Source organism: Mytilus edulis, chromosome 14 (assembly GCF_963676685.1).
Source record: "Mytilus edulis chromosome 14, xbMytEdul2.2, whole genome shotgun sequence".
Taxonomy (NCBI): Eukaryota; Metazoa; Mollusca; class Bivalvia; order Mytilida; family Mytilidae; genus Mytilus; species Mytilus edulis.
Window position 1 is genome coordinate 57798729 of NC_092357.1, and position 23609 is coordinate 57822337.

Consider the following 23609-nt stretch of genomic DNA (forward strand, 5'->3'; position numbering starts at 1 on the left):
GCCAAAGGTGGGACCTCCCCCTCGACCTTTAATAGTTTCCCGGCGGTAACACACCTGTAAGATTGGCTGTTTGTGTGCCTTGTGTGTAGGTTCTAGTATTTGCCTTCTGGTTAACATTGTTATTTTGTTGTCGCTCCAGCGACGCCTGAAATTTTCTGCATTCCCTTTTAATATGACCTTTTGCCCCACAAAAGTAAAAAGGTCCTGCTGTTTTTTTTCTGGTTTCCTGTTTTTCTATCTTAACTAACCTTTCAATGATGTTATCCATATCTTCTGACTCCTCTGAGTCACTTATAGAAATTCCCGTGGTTTGGCGTATAAGAGGCGCTCTATTTGAGTATTTCCTTCTATGTCCTGATGTAAATGCCTCGTATTCTAGCCCTATTCTGACACTATCGTCTATGGTTTTTGGTTTCCCTTGAAAAATTGCCCATTCAAGATCTGGATCGTTGAGTGAATCCATGAAACAATCGCGCGCTAGTTGTTCTCGTACCTCAATAGGAGCTGTAGGGTATGCAAGTCTAGTAACCCGTTTGATACTTTGTGCTAGTTCTGGTAATGACTGTCCCTTCCCACGAGTTTGATTCTTCATTTGTGCTCGGTATAAGTCTGATTGGTTACTTGGCTGGAACCTTGATGTAAGAGCAGCTACTAAGTGTTCATAGCTTCTTCTTAAGTCTGGTCGTAGGTCACTCAGTACTGCTTGGGCAGAGCCCCTCAAACTTGTTGCCAATTCAGGAGCTTTTGTTGTGTCGTCCCAGCCATTAATCTCAGATACCATCTCAAAGTGAACTTGATCGTCCTGCCAACTACTCTCCCCGTCATAATTGGTTGGATTCTTGTATTTCTGCGTCGTACTTGCTGAATTTAGGTACCTGTTTGTCGGCAATGATGTCATATTATCATCATATTATCATCTGCCCTCCGTCTGTCCGTCAATACGGAACGTTGGCGTCCTACTTGGTTGTCGCAACGAAGATAATGAGGAATCACGTATGGCATGTATAAGGAGATATTCAATAAGTTAACGATTTATTAACTAGAAGTGAAACTAGTTATTTGAAAGTCGTAGGAATGGCGCCCAGACGAAACAAGACTGAACCCGAGTGCTGATATGTCGCAAATTTATATACAAGGACGACACACTAAGACACACCGTGAAACACATTTTGTATAAGAATATAGTAGAATTGACGTTCACTTGTGTGACGTCATGCCACCAGCACTTCCCCAAGGTTCAATGTGTGACGTAATTTGTCAACAATAATGGCGACGACAATATCTGATACCAGAGCGTCGTACATGAAAATCAATGTGCATCAAAATAATGGGACTCCAAATTATAGACATGAGTAATTTAAGATGCTACCACGGAATGCAAACAATAAATCGTAAAGGTAAGAACTCTTTATACATAACACATAAAATAAACGTTCAGTTGGAGTAATAATATGATCCTGACATTCCCGACACAGTTAATAATAACGATGTTATTTCATGAATATAAGTTCAGTAAATGCTTGAAACTTGTTTAGCCCTCCCACCGTTCATAACAGAACCGTGATGGTTGTAAATCAACCTACCTATAAATTTGAATAACGAGACCGTTACAATATGATACTGTATGATAATAGCATTAAATTAACGTAAACTCTATATTTTTCGACTTGATGCTTAGCGGGCTGATATGAAAATGTTATCACATGCTTCGATTGTTATCACATGCCTTTCCGTAACGTTATCGAATGGCATTCCGGTGATACTCGGCAAATTCCGGAAAATACACCTCAATGCTACGTTTTCTGTGAAAATCAATTCAAAGTAGTGTACAAAACAATTATTTGGATACTGGAAAGTGTATTGTGTAAAATAATAAAAAACAACAAAAAAAAATTATAAAAAAAAATATTAATTAAAAGTTTAAAACATAGTTTAGAAAATGACTTTAAAAAACAGTGTTCTTTAGGTATATTGTTGATTTTTTTTTGTCGATTCGTCCATATATTTTTCTTGTCTGTCGAGGCATTTGATAGAAAGATTTAACTGACCTCTGAAGGTGAAACCCTTTAATTTCTCACACTTTCAATTGTGACATCCTTACATGTATAATTCACACTCTAAGGATGATGACATTCTAAATGAAAAATGTTAAAGACACACCACTGCCTGTGACAAAACAAAGTCAAAGACCTTGATAGTGGCTCCTGATATTCTTACATCTAAGATAACCAAGATCAATAAATTCACACACCGCTGATAGTAATTAGGATGTATAAAAGTACTGCTCATAGTTATGACCATAAATTAACAAATATAATGATTACACATTAAATTCATACACCACTTAATATCACATCTTGAATTACCGCATCACTGATGTAAACACCTTAACATCCGGAGTTAACTACGATGATTCCCTATATTCATATAACTTGAAATCATGAATCCGTGATGTTGACGCACTAAACACTTAATCCAATCAACACAGAAAGTGACACCCAATATTCACACACATCTTAATCCAATCAACACAGAAAGTGACACCCGATATTCACACACAACTGACGACAGCAACAACAATGCAGACAACACTGTTAACAACCTACATATATTATACCAGTGATTCGGACGCTCTTAAATCATCACCACTGATTGCGACATTTAACCATCTCAAATTAAAGCACTACTTTTAAATTCCCTCACCAGTGAAAGTGAAGCCCAATAAAATCACGAACCATTTAAAATTAGCACACGACTGAAATGGATACACCGTCAATTTATCCGCCAATGAAGATGATTATCTTCATTCACATACAAACTGACGATGATACATTCAATTCATCCAGCAATAATAGTAATATCCCTTAGTATTACCTCACTAATAATGACAGCCTATGTATGCATCCATCAAGAATGGTGATAATCCTAATTCTCGCCCTACTAATTTTAACGCCTTTAATTCATCAAACAATTATTATAATATCCATAATTCACTAACAACTGATAAAACTCCTTCGATTAATCAACCAAAATTGGTTATATACCTTATTCACATACTACTTTTGATGACTTCTCCAAAATTTGAAATCGCTTATCTGGCATCACTGATGATGACGCCTTCAATAAATATTTTTATAATAGGAATATCCGAATTTAAACACAACTGATGCTGACGTCTTCAATTCATCCAATAAAAATGGTGACATCTATAATATATACATCACTGATGACGAATCTTTCAATTCATCAACCCATTATGGTATTACCACTTATTCATATACCACTGATGATAGAGCTTCTATTTATAAACCAATAATGGTGGTATTCCTAATGAATACTCCAGATTGGTAACACACATCTGATGTTGGAACTTTTTAAATTGTACATCACTGTTGGTGACATCCTTAATTCACACACCACTGACGGTAAAACCCTTCAAATTCACATACCACTGATGGTGACATCGTAAATTCAAACACAACCGATAGTGACATTATTCATTCCAACACAGCTGATGGTAAAGCCTTTTCAATTCACACACCACTGAAAGTGACATGCTACACATCTGATGTTAAAACCTTTGAAATTCGTAAATCATTGTTGGTGACGACCTAAATTCACCAACCTATGTTGGTAACGGACCCCTTTAAATTCGCACACTTCCAATGGTGACACCCTTATAATTCACACTCTAAGGATGGTGACATCCTAAATGAAAACATCAATGATAAAGACACACCACTGGCTGTGACACAACAAAGTCAAAGACGCATTTAACGCTTAATCTAATCAACACAGAAAGTGACACCCAATATCCACACATCACTGACGACAACAACAACAATGTAGGCACCACTGATGTTAACAACCTACATTTATTACACCAGTGATTCGGACGTTCTTAAATCAATCACCACTGATTGCGACACTTAACCATCTCAAATTCAAGCACCACTTATGTTTACACACCACTGCTAGTGAAACACTTTTAAATTCTCATACCAGTGAAAGTGAAGCCCAAAATAATCACGCACTACTCAAAATTAACAAACAACTGAGATGGAGACACCGTCGATGTATCCGCGAATGAAGATGATCATAATCATCATTCACATACCAGCTGACGATGATACATTCAATTCATCCAGCAATAATAGTAATATCCAATATTATCACCCCAGTAATGATGACAGCCTATATATGCATCCGCCAATAATGATGATTATCCTAATTCTCAACAAACTTATTTTGACGCCTTTAATTTATCAACCAATTATGGTAATATCCATAATTTTCTCACAACTGATTATGACTCCTTCAATTAATTCACCAAAAATGGTTACATCGCTTATCTATCACCACTGATGATGACGCCTTCAATAAATCTTCTTATAATGGGGATATCCGAATTGTTACACAACTGATGCTGACGTCTACAATTCATCCAAGTAAAATGGTGATAGCTCTTATATATATATCACTGATGACAAATCTTTCAATGCATTCACCCATAATGGTAATATCACTTATTAATCCGCCACTAATGGCAGCGTCTTCTAACCATCAACCAATAATGGTGATATCCATAATTCACAGACCACTGAATACGACTCCTTCAATTCATCAACAGATAGTAATAAATACTCCACATGGGTAAAACACATTAGACAAACACACATCCGATGTTGAAACTTTTAAAATTGTACATCATTGGTGGTGACACCCTTAATTCACACACCACTGATGATGACATGCTAAATTTACACATCATTGATATTTACACCATTAATTCACACACAACTACACATGCCCGATTCTGATACCCTAAAATGTTTACACACAGCTATTGGTGATACTCTTTAAATTCACACACCACTGATGATGACATGCTACACATTTGATGTTGAAACTTTTCAAATTCGTACATCATTGTTGGTGACACCCTTAGTTCACACACCACTGATGGTTAAGCCCTTCAAATTCACACACAACAACACATGCCCGATTCAGACATTCTCAATTTTTACCTTTTTATGGTGACACCCTGAAATCACGAATCAGTGACAATGACGCCCTAATTTTCATAAACAAGTGATGATTTCATCATAAATTACCAAACCAATAATGTTGAAACCCTAATTTTACAAACCACTGATTATGAAACCCTCTAAATTTACATATTACTGATGGTGACATGCTTTAAATTCACACAGCACTGCAGATGAAACCTTTCAACTGATTCTATTTATGAATGATGAAACCAGTGATTGTCACACCATTTATGATGGCGTGGTTAAATAGCAAAACACTGTTGATCACACCATTGATGATGACATTGTAAATTCACAAACTACTGATCATCATAACATTGATGATGACATTGTTAATTCGCAGACCAGTACGTAATGGTCACATAATTGATGATGGCATGGATAATTTGCATACAACTGATGTTCGCAAACCAGTGATGGTCACACAATTTATGGTTTCTTGGTTTAAAAACAAAACACTGATGGTCACACCATTGATGATGACATGGTAAATTTGCAAACAACTGATGTTTGCACTATTCATGATGGCGTATTTAAATGGCAAAACACTGATTGTCATAATATGGATGATGACATGGTTAATTCGGATCCTAAATCCAATCATCGCTGAAGGTGACACCCTATAGTTATATACCACTGACGACAGCAACCAAAATGTGGACACTGCTGATGTTGTCACACTTAAACACCACTGATCGAGACACCATACACACATTAATCACTGAGGACTACCAACAAAGTTTAAACCCAACAGTATTGACATGATAAATTCAAGCATTACTAATGTTGATACCTTAAATTTACACAATACTGATGGTTTATCCTTAAAGTCAACCCTTTTAATACTGACACACAATATTTTCATTTACCGCTGATGGTTACACCCTAAAATTCAAACACAACTGGTAAAAGTGAAGTCCAATAAAATCACTATACATCTATTTTGACACTCCAAATTAAGTCACCAATGAGATAGAGACACCAATTAATAAATCAATACTATTGATATCCCTAATTCTCAAACAACTTATGATAACGCCTTTAATTTGTCAATCCGTTATTGTGGTATCCCTTATTCACACACCAACAATAGTAACTCCTTCAATTTATTATTGATTAGTGGACATATCCAACATTCACATACAATTAACGATGACTTATTCAATTCATTCACTCAAATTTGTTATATTACTAATTCTCACACCACTGATGATGACTCATTCAATCCATCAACCAAAGTGCTGATATTCCTTATCCATCATCACGTGTGATGACGCCTTATAATGGTGATATCCTAACTGACGTTGACATCTTCTAAATCCACCCAACACTGAATGCAGCATCCTGAATTTACACAACTGATGATGACAGATACCCATAAGTTTCACACACCACCGATAGTGACAAAAATCCATAAAATTCACTCTCCACTAATGATGAAACCGTTCAGAATCACACTTAAGGATGTACTTAGGTGAGGTTTTGGAATTTGTGTCAAATGTTTGGACTCCATTGTGTTTTTCCGTACAAAACATTGTAAAATATTTTGCCCCATAACACCCATTTATTTTTTCATACAAGACTTTAATAGCTCATGAAAGGTCATTTCCCATAACTTTTGAAGATTCTTAATTTTTTTTCTTTTGTCTTGAGACCTATTAATACCAATGCAAATATAAGGTAAAAGTCCGAGTCAGCCTTTTCCAGCCATATTTTAAATCTCAAATATCTCGAAAAGGAGGTCCATGACCTATCAATATTTTTAGCTAATTTTATTCCTTAATTGATGCTCTACCAGCTTATAGTAACAGTTTTAAATTCTTAATTTATTAATTTTCACCTAACCCAAATACATGTGATGACGACATGAAAAATTTGCAAACCACTGATGGTTACACCATTGATGATGACATGATAAAATGGCAAAACACTGATGGTCATAATATTGATGATGACATGTTAAATTCGAAAACCACTGATGGTCATTCCATTGAGGATGACATAGTTAATTCGCAAACCACTGATGGATACACCATGATGGTGACATGATAAAATGGCAGAACACTGATGGTCATAATATTGATGATGACATGGTAAATTCGCAAACCACTGATGGTTACACCATTGATGATGAAATAGTATATCTGCAAACAACTGACGGTCACACAATTGATGATGACACGGTTAATTCAAAAACAACTAACGGTCACACAATTGATGATGACACGGTAAATTCACAAACAAATGATTGTCACACAATTGATGATGACATGGTAAATTCACAAACAAATGATGGTCACACATGTGAAGATGAAATAGTAAATTCACAAACCCCTGATGGTCACTCCATTGATGATAACATGGTGAATTCGAGATCACTGATGGTCATTACATCAATGATGACACGGTTATTCGCAGAACACTGATAGTCACTCCATTGATGATCGCATGGTAACTTTGCAGACCACTGATAGTCATTTAATTGATGATGGCATGGTTAATTCGCAAACAACTGATGGGCACATCATTATTGGTGAATTGGTGAATTGTGAACCATTTGTGGTGACACTTTTACTTCAGATAGTGTTTATTATTAAATCCCAAATTTAAACACCACTGATAGGAACAGGCTATATTTGCGAATCACTGTGGCGACAACCTTAATGCATACACCATTGATGAAGACATCTTGAATTCTAACACCATCGATGAAGACATCTTATATTCTTACACCACCGATGATGAAATATTAAAATTAAACTTCCCTGATGAATACAACTTAGATTTACACACCACTGATCGATGCAGGTTTCCTTTATTCATACGCCTCTGGAGGGTGAAACCTGAAACATGCCACCACTTATAGTAACACACTAAATCAAAATCAACACTGAAGGTGACACCCTATATGCACATATCACTGACGACAACAACAAAAATATAGCCATTACTGATGGTAACAACCTAAATATATAACACTCGTGGTTGTGACGCTTTAAAATGATTCACTACTACTTGTAATACCATGAATGATTGATGACTACAAACAAAGTTTACACATCTCTTATTTTGACATCATAAATTCAAGCACCACTTATATTGATACTTTAATTTCATACAATACTGATAAGAATACACTCCTAATTTAATAAATCTTATGATGACATTCAATAATTTCACACACTGGTAATTATGACACCCTCACTACACACACCACAGCTCATAGCTAAAATCTTTTTAAGCACACACTTTGAAAATGAAGCTCAAGAATTGCACACAACACTAATTTTGACTTTAAAACTTTTCAAAATAACTAATGATGACACATTCAATCGGTCAACTAAAAGTGGTGATATGCCTTATTGACACTCAACTAAAAATAACACCTTCAATTTATTAGCCAAATATGGTAATACACGTGTTTCACACACCACTAATGATGACATCCTTAATTCAAACACCACTCATATTGACTTCTTCAGTTCATTCACCAGTAATGTTTAAAAACTAGTTCAGAACTACTGATGATGACACCCTAAATTTAAAAACCACTGATAATGACGTCTTCAATCATCCATATTGGTGTTATTTATAATGAGTGCCTAACTTAAACATGTTTAATTATACTTAATTGTGTATCACATATACATTTCGACACCAAAAAAGATCAGTATATAAAACAATAAAGTTTGAATACTCTCAAAATATAATTACATAGGTTTAATCCTCTTGATAAAATTAATATATTAAGACGACACACATCTAAGCTATATCCGAGAACGCACATATTTTGAGAAACAATACTATGTCCATTATTAATGGCAACACAGATCATACCGATAACGGATTTAATTCCGGAAAACTTAACTATAACAAAATAAAAAAGAGAGAAAGATAAGAAAAAGAAAAAAAGAATATGTATGTGAAATCACCATTATTTATCAAATTTATTTTGTGAAATGTATTATACTATGAATACTTATATTATGAAGAAATAATATCTAACCAAATGGTGCTTCCCTTAACTATTAGGTAAGCTAACATGAGGGATACTAATTCAAAAGCTGCAAAACTTAGTAAATTGTTACTGCAAATATGCAAAAAAGATAATTTTACGTTGGAAAAAAGTTATTTTTAATTCACACACCACTGATTATGACTCCCTCAATTCGTCCACCAAAATATGGTGATATGCCTTATTCCAATACAACTAATAATGACTCTTTCAATTCATCAACCACTAACGATAATTTTCCTAATTTACAGATCACTGATGACTATCAGGTTGATTAATGACTCCCTCAATTCATCCACCAAACATAATCATATCCCTATTTCATACACTACTGATGATGACTCCTTAGTTTATCCATCAATTACGGTAAGATCACTTATTCTCACACAACTTCTGATGACTTCCTAAATACATCCACCATAAATGATGGCATCTCTATTTTAAACACTACTGATGAAGACTCCTTAAGTGCATCCATCAATAACGGTGATATATCTTACTCACAAACAACTGATGATGACACCTTCGATACATTTATAAATAGTGGTGATTTTCCTAATAAACACACCACTGATGATAAATCCTTTCGTTCATAAATAATGCTGATATTCAATTCCAACACGTAACTGATGAGGATTCTTTATTCATACAATAGCGATGTTTGTATCCCTAATTCTCAAACAACATATGATGATTCCTTCAATTTATCCACAAAAAATGGTGTTATTCACAATTCACAGACCACTAAGGATGACTTCTTTTATTTGTCAACCAATAAAGATGATATCCTTAATGCACACGTCACTGATGATAAAGTCTTGGATTCATCCACGATGAATGGTAATATCCGTAATTCTAACTTAACTAATGATAACTCATTTAATTATCCACCAATTAAGGTGGCATCACTAATTCACATACCACTGATAATAACTCCTTTAACTCATCCACTTGTAATGGTGGTATCCTTAAGTCTCAAACAAGCCATGATGACTTTTCTATTTAGAGACTGGCAATGGTGATATCCCTGCTTCACACATCTCTGATTATGACATCCAAAGTTCAAACACCACTGATAATGACATCTTAAATTCATAATGGTGATATCTCCAATTCACACACTACTGACGATTACACTTTTCATTCATCCACAATGATCAGACTACTAACACAAAGGTTCCTGGTTCGATTTAGTTCAAGGATGAAAATTTCAGAGTCGGAATTTCGGCTCTCCCTTAATATATAATATTATATTAATAAGTTGCAAACTTGTTTTCCAATCCACTACAAATAAATATGTTTAAACTAAATCATCCACAAATAATGCTGATCTTCCTTACCTTCTCAGGTTGAAGATGACTCCACCAATTCATCGGACAATAATGATCAGATCCCTATTTTACACACCACTGATAATAACTCATATAGTTCATCCATTCATAATGGTGTTATCCATATTTTCACATAACTTATGATGACTCATTCAGTTTATCAACCAATTATGGTGTAAAATAATGACCCCTTCAAATAGTGATATCCCTAAATTTTCCACGACTTGTGGCTCCTTCAATTCATTCAGTTATAATTGTGTTATCCAAGATATACTCACCACTGATGATCAAGCATTCAATTCATCTACCAATAATGCTGATATCCTTTATTCACACAGCTACTAATGCTGACGCCTTCAATTCATCCACCCATAAAGATGGTTTTCCTAGTTTAACACTGATGATGACACCCTTAATCTATATGTATAACATAACTTTGTTTAATTTATGACATACGCTGAAATCTGTCTCGTCTTGATTTTACAAAATGAAACTTAAATTTAAAAACTGTTGATGTTAACATATTATATTCATCTTTCATTAATATTGATGTCTTTTATTCAAACATCTCTAATGATTACACCCAATTAATTCACCAAAAGTAGTGGTATGCCTATATTAACACACCACTGATGACGAAGCCCTCAATTCAAACGCCATTCATGATGGTACCCTCAATTATATTTATAACACAACATTTGACATGTATGTTTCATGTTAATTTTACACTATGGAAACACACCACTATAGATCCTCTGTTATGTCTTCCAAGTTGGATTTGCCACAGAAATTAAAAACAGGGTGATCATATATATTTTCTTAGTTTGATCACACTCCACATTACACTTATCAACATGAATCCAGACAGGTTAAACGGACAAACAACTCTTAATATCATTGCATTGAGAGTGTTCAAAAGGACGACAAATTAGTTTGTTAATCTTCGATAGCTGATGAAAACAAGTTGTTCTAATATCTGTATTGAGAGATATAAAGGCAAACAGTAGTATAACGCTGTTCGAAGATATAATAAATCAAATAGAACAGTTCTCAGAAAAATAATGTATGTATCAATTTGAGAAGATAGAGGGTATTTCTTGTACCATCAAAAAACGTTAATTAAATCAAAATGATTTGCCTTTCGATTAATTCATATTGACAATATCTTAGACGATGGAGGGGCAAAATGACATGGAGGTCTTCGCGATATTATCTCGAAATTGAAATAATGAATTTAAATAAAATAAAGTAGGATTTTATTTCATTTATTTTGTCCGTCTACAATCAGTTTATTTATACTTTACGTAAAGCAGAGTTAGTGGCTCCCTTCTTTGGTAAGTATCAGCTTGTGTCTCTATTCACTACATTTACTGACAACTATAAAAACAGTTGCAGATAATTATTCCTTTGTTGGTTAATTAACCTCATATTTTTTTAGTTGAAACATTTATTAAGGATAAACCCAATAAACACACACAATTTTGTTAAGACTATGTAAGTTTGAAAGTGCTGCTTAATCAAACCAATCATCAGTATTCATACACTGTCTTCGTCTCGATGCATTTTATTTTTGTTCTATTAAAAAAAAATCGTCTCAAAATGTTTTATATCTTAAACAAATGAAAACATCTACAAATATATGATACGAAGAAATAATCATGTATTTAGTCCATGAGGTACAAAATGGAAGATGCATTTCCCCCATAGGGTACGAAATGGTTTTTATCGTGGGTACGAAATGGTAAATGTTGGGTACGAAATGGTAATTGTAGGTACGAAATGACAGAAGTACGAAATGGTCAAGTTACGAAATGACTTGCTAAGATAAACTTTGTTTTTTAGAAAACCTCATTATGTAAACCTCTGATTTTTTCCTGAAATTGATTAGAACACCTTTGAACAGTTGATATGTACCTACAAATTGAATGTAAATATCTCAATTTCTTAGAATGTAATAAATAAATTAATATAAAGTGAGATTTCATTTCACTTGATTTGACTTACTTCAGCCATTAATATAGAATATACTTTTCTTAGCTAATATTTTTTTAATATGAAACTTCTGATCATAGTTCAGATATCTGACGATAAAACTTGTTGTTTATCTGTTGTTTATATAGAATATAAATACAAATGTGACTGATTATATTATTCAGGTTCGACTAGTGATTCATGTGATTTTTTGTTATTTCATTCATATATATTATATAACATTGTTCAGTTTTTGACACAAGTTTTAATGTCTATTTTATATTGATGTTATAGTATGGAATGACATTATTATTGAAAGCGGCTGCCGAAGGACACCTATATTCACATACCACTGACGACAACAACCAAAATGTAGACACAATTTATGTTTACAACCTTAATATGTCCTACCAATGATTGTGACGCTATACAATTAATCAACACTGAATGTGACACCGTAAACACATAACCACTGTTGATTCAATCAAATATTAAACACCACTGATGTTGACATTATATATTCAAGCACAACTTTTATTTACACAATACTGATGTTAACAAATCTAATAATGACATCCAATGATTTCACATACTAGTAATGGTGACACGCTAAATACACACACCACTTATAGTAAAACACTTTTAAATTCCTAAACCATTGAAAGTGAAGCCCAATAAATTCACACAACACTAATTTTTACTCATAAAATTTAAACAACTGATGATAATACATTCAATTGATCCACTTATAATGGTAACATTTCTTATTCACTACCCACTTATAATGACATCTTCAATTAATTTTTGTATAAATATGATAACCCTTCTTCAAACACCACTGAAGATGACACCCTCAATGCATCCACCATTAATGGTGACACCCCAAATTAGCACACTACTGATAAAGACCCCTTGAATTAAAAACCCGACTAACGATGTTGTCTTACAATGCATAAACCATTGAAAAACATCCTGTTTTTGATGCACTGATTATAACACTGATTTTTACATCTTAAATCAAAAATCAAATAAGGATGAATATAGTCAGGTAATGTTTGTGAATTTACATGCCAATGCTCAGTATCAGACTGTATCATGTATTCTACTTAATATGAAAAAAATATGCTGAACAAAGGACTATATGCTTGACTAATTCATTTGTGTTAAGGGTTTCATAAAATTATGATAATTTGTACAAACATATGTACAATTTCTAATTTGTACAGCATTAAAATTAGTACACAACGTATATATCATTTATATTAAAAAAATGTTCACTTTATATCAAAAGTTTCTATACCTGTTTTATTACAGCAAGGATCCACACCATTATTGTATGCTGCTTACAATGGACACCTAGATATAGTCCGTTATCTGGTAGAAGTCGGATGTGAAAAGGAAGGCAGTGACAAGGTGATTATAGATATTGTCTCTTCAGTCTGATCATATTTCTGTTGATTTTGAAATATTACAAAATTATGTTGTTTAACAGACATGCCTAACGGACAATAAATGCTGTTAGAATTAAAATAAATAGTTAACATTTGTTCAGCGTCAAACAGATAATCGGATAATAAACATGATAAAGGTTAATATTTGTTTTTCTAACAATTTTGTTTGTCATCCTCTGATTTTACCTGGAGTTGATGTTAATATTAACTCAGATATAATAATAAAAAATTAAATCAAAATATTTTTTTTTTATAAAATTACAATGCATATACAATGGGATTTCATTTTAATTGTATTGTCCTTCTGCATCCTTCATACAAATGTTTTATACATTAAACAAAGTAATTGTTTGGATCAACGAATTGCATTTATCTTCAATATATTAATAATGAAAGCATATATAAGATCACACATCCTAAATCCTGACATCCTAAATTCGCATCTACTTATGGTTACACCTAAAATATTGCATCAGTTATGATGACGCCCAAAGTTCGTACACCAGTGATGGTTTCATCATAAAGTTATACACAACTGATGGTGACGCCCTAAATTCACCAACCAATGATGGTGACACCATTAATTAACAGACCTCTGAAGGTGAAACCCTTTAATTTCACACTCTAAGGATGATGACATTGTAAATGGAAACATCAATGATAAAGACACACCACTGGCTGTGACACAACAAAGTCAAAGACTTTGATAATGGCTCCTGATATTCTTACATCTAAGATAACCAAGACCAATAAACTTACACACTGCTGATAGTAACAAAGATGTATAAAGTTACTGCTCATAGTTATGACCAAAAATAAACAAATATAATGATTACACATTAAATTCACACACCACTTATTATCACATCTTGAATTACCGCATCATTGATGTAAACACCTAAACATCTGGAATAAACTACGATGATGCCCTATATTTATACACTACTGATGTTGACAACTTGAACTCATGAATCAGTAATGGTGACGCACTAAACGCCAAATTCAATCAACATAGAATGTGACACCCAATATTTACACACCACTGACAACGACAACAACAATGTAGGCACCACTGATGTTAACAACCTACATAATACCAGTAAATCGGACGCTCTTAAATCAATCACCACTGATCGCGTCACTTAACCATCTCAAATTCAAGCACCACTTATGTTTAAACACCACTGCTAGTGAAACACTTTTACATTATCATACCAGTGAAAGTGAAGCCCAATAAAATAACGCACCATTTAGAATTAGCACACAACTGAAATGGATACACCGTCAATTTATCCGCCAATGAAGATGATTATCTTCAGTCACATACAAACTGACGATTATACATTTAATTCATCCAACAATAATAGTAATATCCTTTATTATCACCCCACTAATAATGACAGCCTATATATAAATCCGCCAATAATGGTGATAATCCTAATTCTCATCCAACGTATTTTGACGCCTTTAAGGTGGTACCCAACACTTTCACTAAAATTAATTTGGCTCGTTTAATTTTCAAAATTTGTTGTGAAAGTATTACTTTGACCCTTTGACAAAAATATTAAAATATCAAAAAGTTTGAACCAACCGTTTTGTCAGAAAAATTACACTGTTTATATAGCAGTTTGACAAACACTAGTTTTGATCATCGGGAAGCTTAATATTCCCTTAACTACATAACAAAATTCAAATGTTTAGCTGATTGTACAGAGTTATCTCCCTGTAGTGTTAGGTACCACCTTAATTCATCAACCAATTATGGTAATATCCATACTTTTCACACAACTGATTATGACTTCTTTAATTAATCCACCAAAAATGGTTATATCGCTGATCTATCACCACTGATGATGACGCCGTCAATAAATCTTCTTATAATGGGGATATCCGAATTGTTACACAACTGATGTTGACGTCTACAATTCATCCAAATAAAATGGTGATATCTCTAATATATACATCACTAATGACAAATCTTTCAATTCATTCACCCATAATGGTAATATCACTTATTAATCTAACACTGATGACAGCGTCTTCTAATCATTAACCAATAATGGTGATATCCCTAATTCACAGACCACTAATAACGACTCCTTCAATTCATCAACGGATCGTAATTTATACTCCACATGGGTAAAACACATTAGATTAACACACATCTGATGTTGAATCTATTAAAATTGTACATAATTGGTGGTGATATCCTTAATTCATGCACCACTGATGGTGACATGCTAAATTAACACATCATTGATATTTACACCATTATTTCACACACAACTACACATGCACGATTCTGACATCCTCAAATGTTTACACACAGTTGATGGTGAAACTCTTTAAATTCACACACCACTGATGGTGACATGCTACACATCTGATGATGAAATCTTTCAAATTCGTACATCATTCTTGGTGCAACTTTTAATTCACACACCACTGATGGTTAAACCCTTCAAATTAACAAACCACTTATGGTGACATCCTAAATTCAAACACCACTGATCGTGACATCTCATCATTAATTTACAAACAACTACAAATGCCCGATTCTGACATCCTCAATTTTCACCTTCTTATGGTGACACCCTGAAATCATGAATCAGTGAAAATAACGCCCTCATTTTCATACACAAGTGATGGTTTCATTATATATATATTACCAAACTACTAATGTTGAAACCCTAATTGTACCAACCACTGACGGTGAAACCCTTTAAATTTACACATTACTGATGGTGCCATGCTATAAACTCACACACCACTGCAGATGAAACCTTTCAAGTGATCCCACCACTTATGGAGTCACCCTTTCAATTCACACACCACTGATAGAAAAACCCTGTAAATTCACACACCTCTGATGCCAAAACCATTTAAACTTGCACATCACATATATTGACACGCTTTAATTCACATATCACTGATGATGAAACCTTTCAACTGTTCACTCTGCTAATGGTGAATCCCTTTAAATTCACTCATCAATGGTGGTGACACTTTACTCACCTGATGACATGGATGATGACTCATTAAATTTACTTACAAGTGATGTTGGTATCTCTAATGCATACACCTCTGGAAGGTGAAACCCTGAAATATCACACGACTGATAGTAACACGCTAAATCCAATCAACACTAAAGGTAACATCCTATATTCACATACCGCTGACGACAACGATCAAAATGTAGGCACAATTCATGTTAACACCCTTAATGTATAACATTAGTGATTCTGTAGGTCTAGAATCAATCACCACTGAATGTGACACTATCAGCATTTAACCACTGACCATTCAATCAAATATTACACATCACTGATGTTGACATCATATAATCAAGCACCACTAATAGTGATACCTTAAATTCATACAATACTGATTTCACCCTACAGTTAACACTTTTAATAATGACATCCAATAATTTCACATACTATAAATGCGTTTGTGAATTTAGTAGTGCTTCACTTAATGACAAGAGTTTGTATGTCTGTTTTATTAAAGAATGGAGGCACACCATTACATTGTGCTGCTTACAATGGACACCCTTAGTACACACACAACTGATAGTGAAGCACTACTAAATTCACAAACCACTGAAAATGACGCCATATAAAGTCACACAACACTACTGTTGATCCTTTTATTTATTTACACAACAACTGATGATGACACATTCAATTGGTACACTAATAATGGTGATATCCCTTTTTCACACCCCACTGACAATAACCTCTTCAACTCATTAGCCAAAACAAAAAGGGAAAATCCTGCTTCACACACCACTGATGGTTATATCCTCAATTTAAACACCACTTATGATGACGTCATCAATTCATTAGTCAAAAATGTTGATAACCTTGCTACAAACACCACTGAAAATGACACGCTCAACTCAAAAACCACCGATAATTAATCCCTCAATTCATCCACCAAAAATGGTGATATCCCGAATTCATACATTATTGATAAAACATACTGAATTCAAACACCACCCACGATGTTGCTTACAATGTATAAACCATTGATGGACATCCTGTTTTTGATACACTGATTATAACACCGATGGTAACACCTTAAATCAGAACTCCTATAAGGATGAATATGATCAAGGGATATTTTTTGTATCAATCATGTCAGTGCTCAATATCAGATTGTCTCAGGTAAACAAGCAAAATCAATATGATAGAAATATGCGAAACAAAAAACAATGGGCTCGAATTATCCATTTTTGTTAAGCGGTTCATAAAAGTCAGCTGATAACTTTTACCCCCCAAAAAGTACTAGTTATAACTTGTACATAATTACAGTTTGTCCACAACGTATTTATCATTTATATTTATTACACAGAATTGTTCACTTAATGACAAGAGTTTGTATGTCTGTTTTATTACAGAATGGAGGCACACCATTACATTGTGCTGCTTACAATGGACACCTAGATATAGTCCGTTATCTTGTAAACGTCGGCTGTGAAAAGGAAGCACGTGACAAGGTGATTATAGATAATAGCTCCTCAGTCTGATCATTTTTCTTTTGATATTGAATCATTAAAAAATCAGGTTGTTAATCAGACAGGTTTAATGGACAACACATACTTGTTATATTAAAATAAATAGTGTGTACATTTTCATCGCCAAACTAATTGAGATAGTAAACATGATAAAGATGAATTTTTGGTTTTTCTAACAAAAATATTATTATGTTAACCTCTGATTTTACATGGAGATAATGCTATTAATCATACAGATACAGTTTAGAAAAAATATTTTGATCATGATTGATACTCTATAGAATTATATAAAGAGAAATTTCAATTCACTTCCCTTGTTACAAATTATTTGTACATTGAAAAAAAAGCATTTTACATAATCATTTTGATGATAGTCATAGAATTGTATTTAATTGATGTTTTGTAGAACATATAAATTATCCTAAATCCGGAAACCTGAATTTGCACCTACCTATGGTGACACTCTAAAATTAGGAATTAGTGATGATGACGACAAAAAGTCGTACGCAAACCACTGACGCTGACACAATAAATTTCACACACCACTGATGATGAATCCTTTAAATTCACAAACCACTAACTGTGACACCCTTTTAATTCACTAACCACTGATGATGATACCCTTTAAATACACACACCACTGCTATTTAAAGACACCTTTAAAATTCACATACCTCTGGTGATTAAACAGTTCCAAATTACACTCCAACGATGGTGACATCCTCCATTAAAAATCACTGATGGTGACACCTAGTAATCAGACACCTTAGATAATGAAGATCCATTAGTTCATACAGCAATCATATTACCATGATAATGAGTGTAGAAAATCGCGAAGTAATTATGACGACGTCCTTAATTCATGCACTTATGATGGTGACAATCTTAAAACATAATGATGACGCCTTAAATTAGAATACATATGATGATGACATGGTAAATTCTCAAACTACTCATAACAACACAATTGGGGCTGACATGGTAAAATGGTAAAACATTGATAGGCACAACATGGATGATGATAGGGTTATTCGAAAACATCTAATGTCATAGTAAAATCGCAAACCACTGATGATGACATTGTACAATCGCAAAGCACTTACATTGTACGGTCACACTATTCATGATTACATGGTGATTTCGCAAACCACTAGTGGTCACATCATTAATAGTGGTACGGTAAATTCGCACATCACGACATTGACGATGACATTATACAATCGCAAAGCACTTACATTGTACGGTCACACTATTGATGGTCACCTGGTGAATTGCAAACCACTGATTGTGTCACCTAACTGCACACACCAATGATAGTTATATTTTAAATTTTAACATCACTTATGAGACCAACCTATATAAGCAAATCACAAAGATGACGCCATAAATTCATGGACCAATGATTATAACATTCATAAATTTTAACACCACTGATGATGACTGATTAAATTGAACCTCAAATGATGATGTCACATTAAATTTACACTATACTGATGTTGTTGGCATTGATTCATACACCACTGGAGAACAAAACCCTAAAATGACACAGGACTGATGGTAACACAATTAATCTAATCATCACTGAAGGCGATACCCTATATTTATAGAACACTGACGACAACAACCAAAATGTGTTCACTGCTGATGTTGATATACTTAATATATATCACCACTTATGTTGATACCTGACATTTACACAATACTGATGGTATCATCATAAATTTTACACTTTTGATAATTTCAGCAAATAATTTCACATACCACTTATAGTGAACACTGAACACTTTTAACTTTAAATACCAATGAAAGTAAAGTCCAATCAAAGACTAGTAACAACACACTTATCTTGACACTTAAAACTAACACAACAATATAAGTCATAGTCTTTATTCACTAACAACTTATGGTGACACCCTCAATTCATCCATCAAGAATGGTGATACCTGAAATTTACACAATACTGATGGTATCATCATAAATTTGACACTTTTGATAATTTCAGCAAATAATTTCACATACCACTTATAGTTAACACTGAACACTTTTAACTTTAAATACCAGTTAAGTAAAGTCCAATCAAAGACTAGTAACAACACACTTATTTTGACACTTAAAACTATCAACCAATATAAGTGATATTCTTTATTCACATACAACAATTCATCCATCAAGAATGGTGATATCCCTAATCCTTACACAACTGGTGCTGACGTATTCAATTAATCAATCAAATATATTGGTTTCCCTTATTCACACGCCACTGAAGATAAATCCTGCAGTTCATTCTCAAATAATAGTAACATCCTAAATTGACTCCTTAAATTCATCCACCTAAATGCTGATATCCCTTAGCCATCCATCCATCAAAAATGGTGTTATCAGTAATTCATAGACAACTGATAATGACTGTTTCAATTCATTCATAAAACATATGATATCCCTCTATCACATAATGAACCTCTCATGCCTATTCGGTCAATTCATCTATCAATAATGGTGAAATTCTATATTATAACACAACTTTTTAAATTCATTTACAAACAAATGGTGATGCTAATTCACACACCACTGTTGATGACACCCTGAATTAAATTACCACTGATAATAAAATCTAAATTCATTCACCATTAAAGGTGAATCCACTAATACACACTACTGATGAGGATTCCATTACTTGATCCACCAATAATGGTTATATCCGTCATTCCCACACCACTGACAATGACGCCTTTAACTCACCCGCTAATATTGATAATATCCATCATTCTCACGCCACTGATAATGACGTCTACAATTCACCGACGAATAATGGTAATATACATCATTCCAACACCACTGATAATGACGCCTTTAATTCATAGTACAATAATGGTTATATCCGAAATTCCAACACAACTGATAATGACGCCTTCAATTCATCCACCAAAAATGATTATATCGTTCCGTTATTCTCACACCATTGATCATAACGCCTTTAATTCCCCCACCAACATAGAGTATATACGTCATAATCTTACCACTGATAATGACGCCTTCAATTCACCATCCACCAATGGTAATATCCTTCCTTCTCTTACCATTGATAATGACGCCTTCAATTCACACTACAATAATGGTTATATACGTCATTCTCACCCACAAACAATGATAATATCCGTCATTCTCTTACCACTGATAATTACGCCTTCAATTCATCCACCAACAATGGTAATATCCGTCCATTTTTTACCACTAATAATGCCGCCTTCAATTCACCCACCAAGAATGGTTACATCCATCATTCTCACACAACAATTAATGATGCCTTCAATTGACACCACTATAAAAGTAATATTCATAATTCTCACACCACTGATAATGACGCCTTCAATTGACACCACTATAAAAGTAAAATTCATAATTCTCACACCACTGATAATGACGCCTTCAATTCATCTACCAATAATTTTAACATCCATCATGCTCACACCACTGATAATGACGCATTCAATTCATTAGCCTATAATGGTAATATCCTTTATTTTCACACCATTGATAGTGAAGCCATCAATTCAACCACCAATAATGGTAATATTCATCATTATCCTATACTTAGACTAAATAACATATGATTTTCACTGTATGTTAGTATCATTAAATTAACGTTAAATCTATATTTTGCGAATTGATGCTTAGCGGGCTGATATGAAAATGTTATCACATGCTTCGATTGTTATCACATGCCTTTCCGTAACGTTATCGCATGGCATTCCGTTGATACTCGGCAAATTCCGGAAAATACACCTCAATGCTACGTTTTCAGTGAAAAACATTACAAAGTAGTGTACAAAACAATTATTTGGATACTGGAAAGTGTATTGTGTAAAATAACAAAAAACAACGAAAAAAATTATAAAAAAACTAGTAATTAAAAGTTAAAAACATAGTTTAGAAAATGACTTAAAAAAAAGTTGACTTTTCCAAACAGTGTTCTTTTGGGGTCAAACGTCCGTGAACTTTTCACTCTTTGAACTCCTATTTGGGAACCAAGTAAAAGGATCAATATATGAATCTGTCATTTTCTCCATTGTTGAAGCATATGATAAAAAGATCATAACATGTCATTTTTCATATCGCATGTATTATCAGCCCTCGGTCAATATCATCTCTCGAGCCATGCGGCTCTTGGGCTGATATTGACTTACGGCTGATAATACATGCGATATGAAAATGCCATGTAATAATCTGATATTCTCCCCCCCCCCCCCCCCCGATAATGAAGCCTTCAATTCACCCACCAATAATGATAATATCCATCATTCTTAAACCATTGATAATGACGCTTTCAATTAACCCACAAATAACGGTAATATCCATCGCTCTCACACCATTGAGAAAGACGCCTTCAATTCATCCACCAACAATGGTAATATCCGTCATTCTCACACCACTGATAATGACGCCTTCAATTCACTCACATATAATGGTAATAGCTGTCATTCTCACACCACTGATAATGACGCCTTCAATTCACCCACATATAATGGTAATAGCTGTCATTCTCACACCACTGATAATGACGCCTTCAATTCACCCACATATAATGGTAATATCCATCATGTTCACACCACTGATAATGACGCCTGTAAATCATCCACCAATAATGGTAATATCCGTCATTCTCACACGATTGATAATTATGACTTCAATTGATCCAACATCAATGGTAATATCCATCATTCTTACACCACTGATTATGACACCTTCAATTTAAAAACCAACAATAGTTATATCCGTCATTCTAGCACTGTTAAATTAACCCGCCCAATAAAAGTGATATAATAATTTACACACTCTTGATGATTATATAAATACAAGTGTGACTGGTCATATTATTCAGTTTAGATCACTGATTTATGTGATATATATCATTCGTGTATAGTGTATTTATATTTATAACACAACATTGTCCAGTTTTTATACAAGTTTTGATGTTTATTATATTATGTTTTAATATAACAGAATGGCGCCACACCATTATTGTATGCTGCAGCAGGAGGACTTCTGGATATTATATGTTATCTGGCCAGCGTTGGATGTAATATACATTCCAGATCAAAGGTAATGAAAGACATATTTTCTGTTTGATCATACTTCTGTTGATATTGAATGATTTAATCAGACAGGTTTGATACACGACACAATTTGTGAAATGTATAGGATGAAATATCATTTTACTAGCACTGAATCTATGAGTGAGGTTTCACAGTGTTATCTTGATAAAGTCTGATA

The 23609-nt window shown here is 33.7% G+C and overlaps 2 protein-coding genes across 2 annotated transcripts in view; both read left to right on the plus strand.

Annotated features, from left to right (window-relative positions):
- The window catches only part of LOC139503146 (protein fem-1 homolog A-like), a 90400-nt gene extending 76475 nt beyond the window's left edge, over positions 1-13925 (plus strand). Inside the window, exon 5 of the mRNA XM_071292874.1 lies at positions 13683-13925. Coding sequence (XP_071148975.1) covers positions 13683-13811 — 129 coding nt within the window. The 3' untranslated portion in view covers positions 13812-13925. The remainder of the gene's footprint in view (positions 1-13682) is intronic.
- A 2887-nt stretch (positions 13926-16812) lies between these two features.
- LOC139504327 (uncharacterized) overlaps positions 16813-23609 on the plus strand; it is a 31370-nt gene continuing 24573 nt past the window's right edge. The window contains exons 1-3 of the mRNA XM_071294396.1: positions 16813-16910; positions 18176-18320; positions 23340-23438. Of these exons, the coding sequence (XP_071150497.1) occupies positions 16813-16910; positions 18176-18320; positions 23340-23438 (342 nt within the window). The remainder of the gene's footprint in view (positions 16911-18175; positions 18321-23339; positions 23439-23609) is intronic.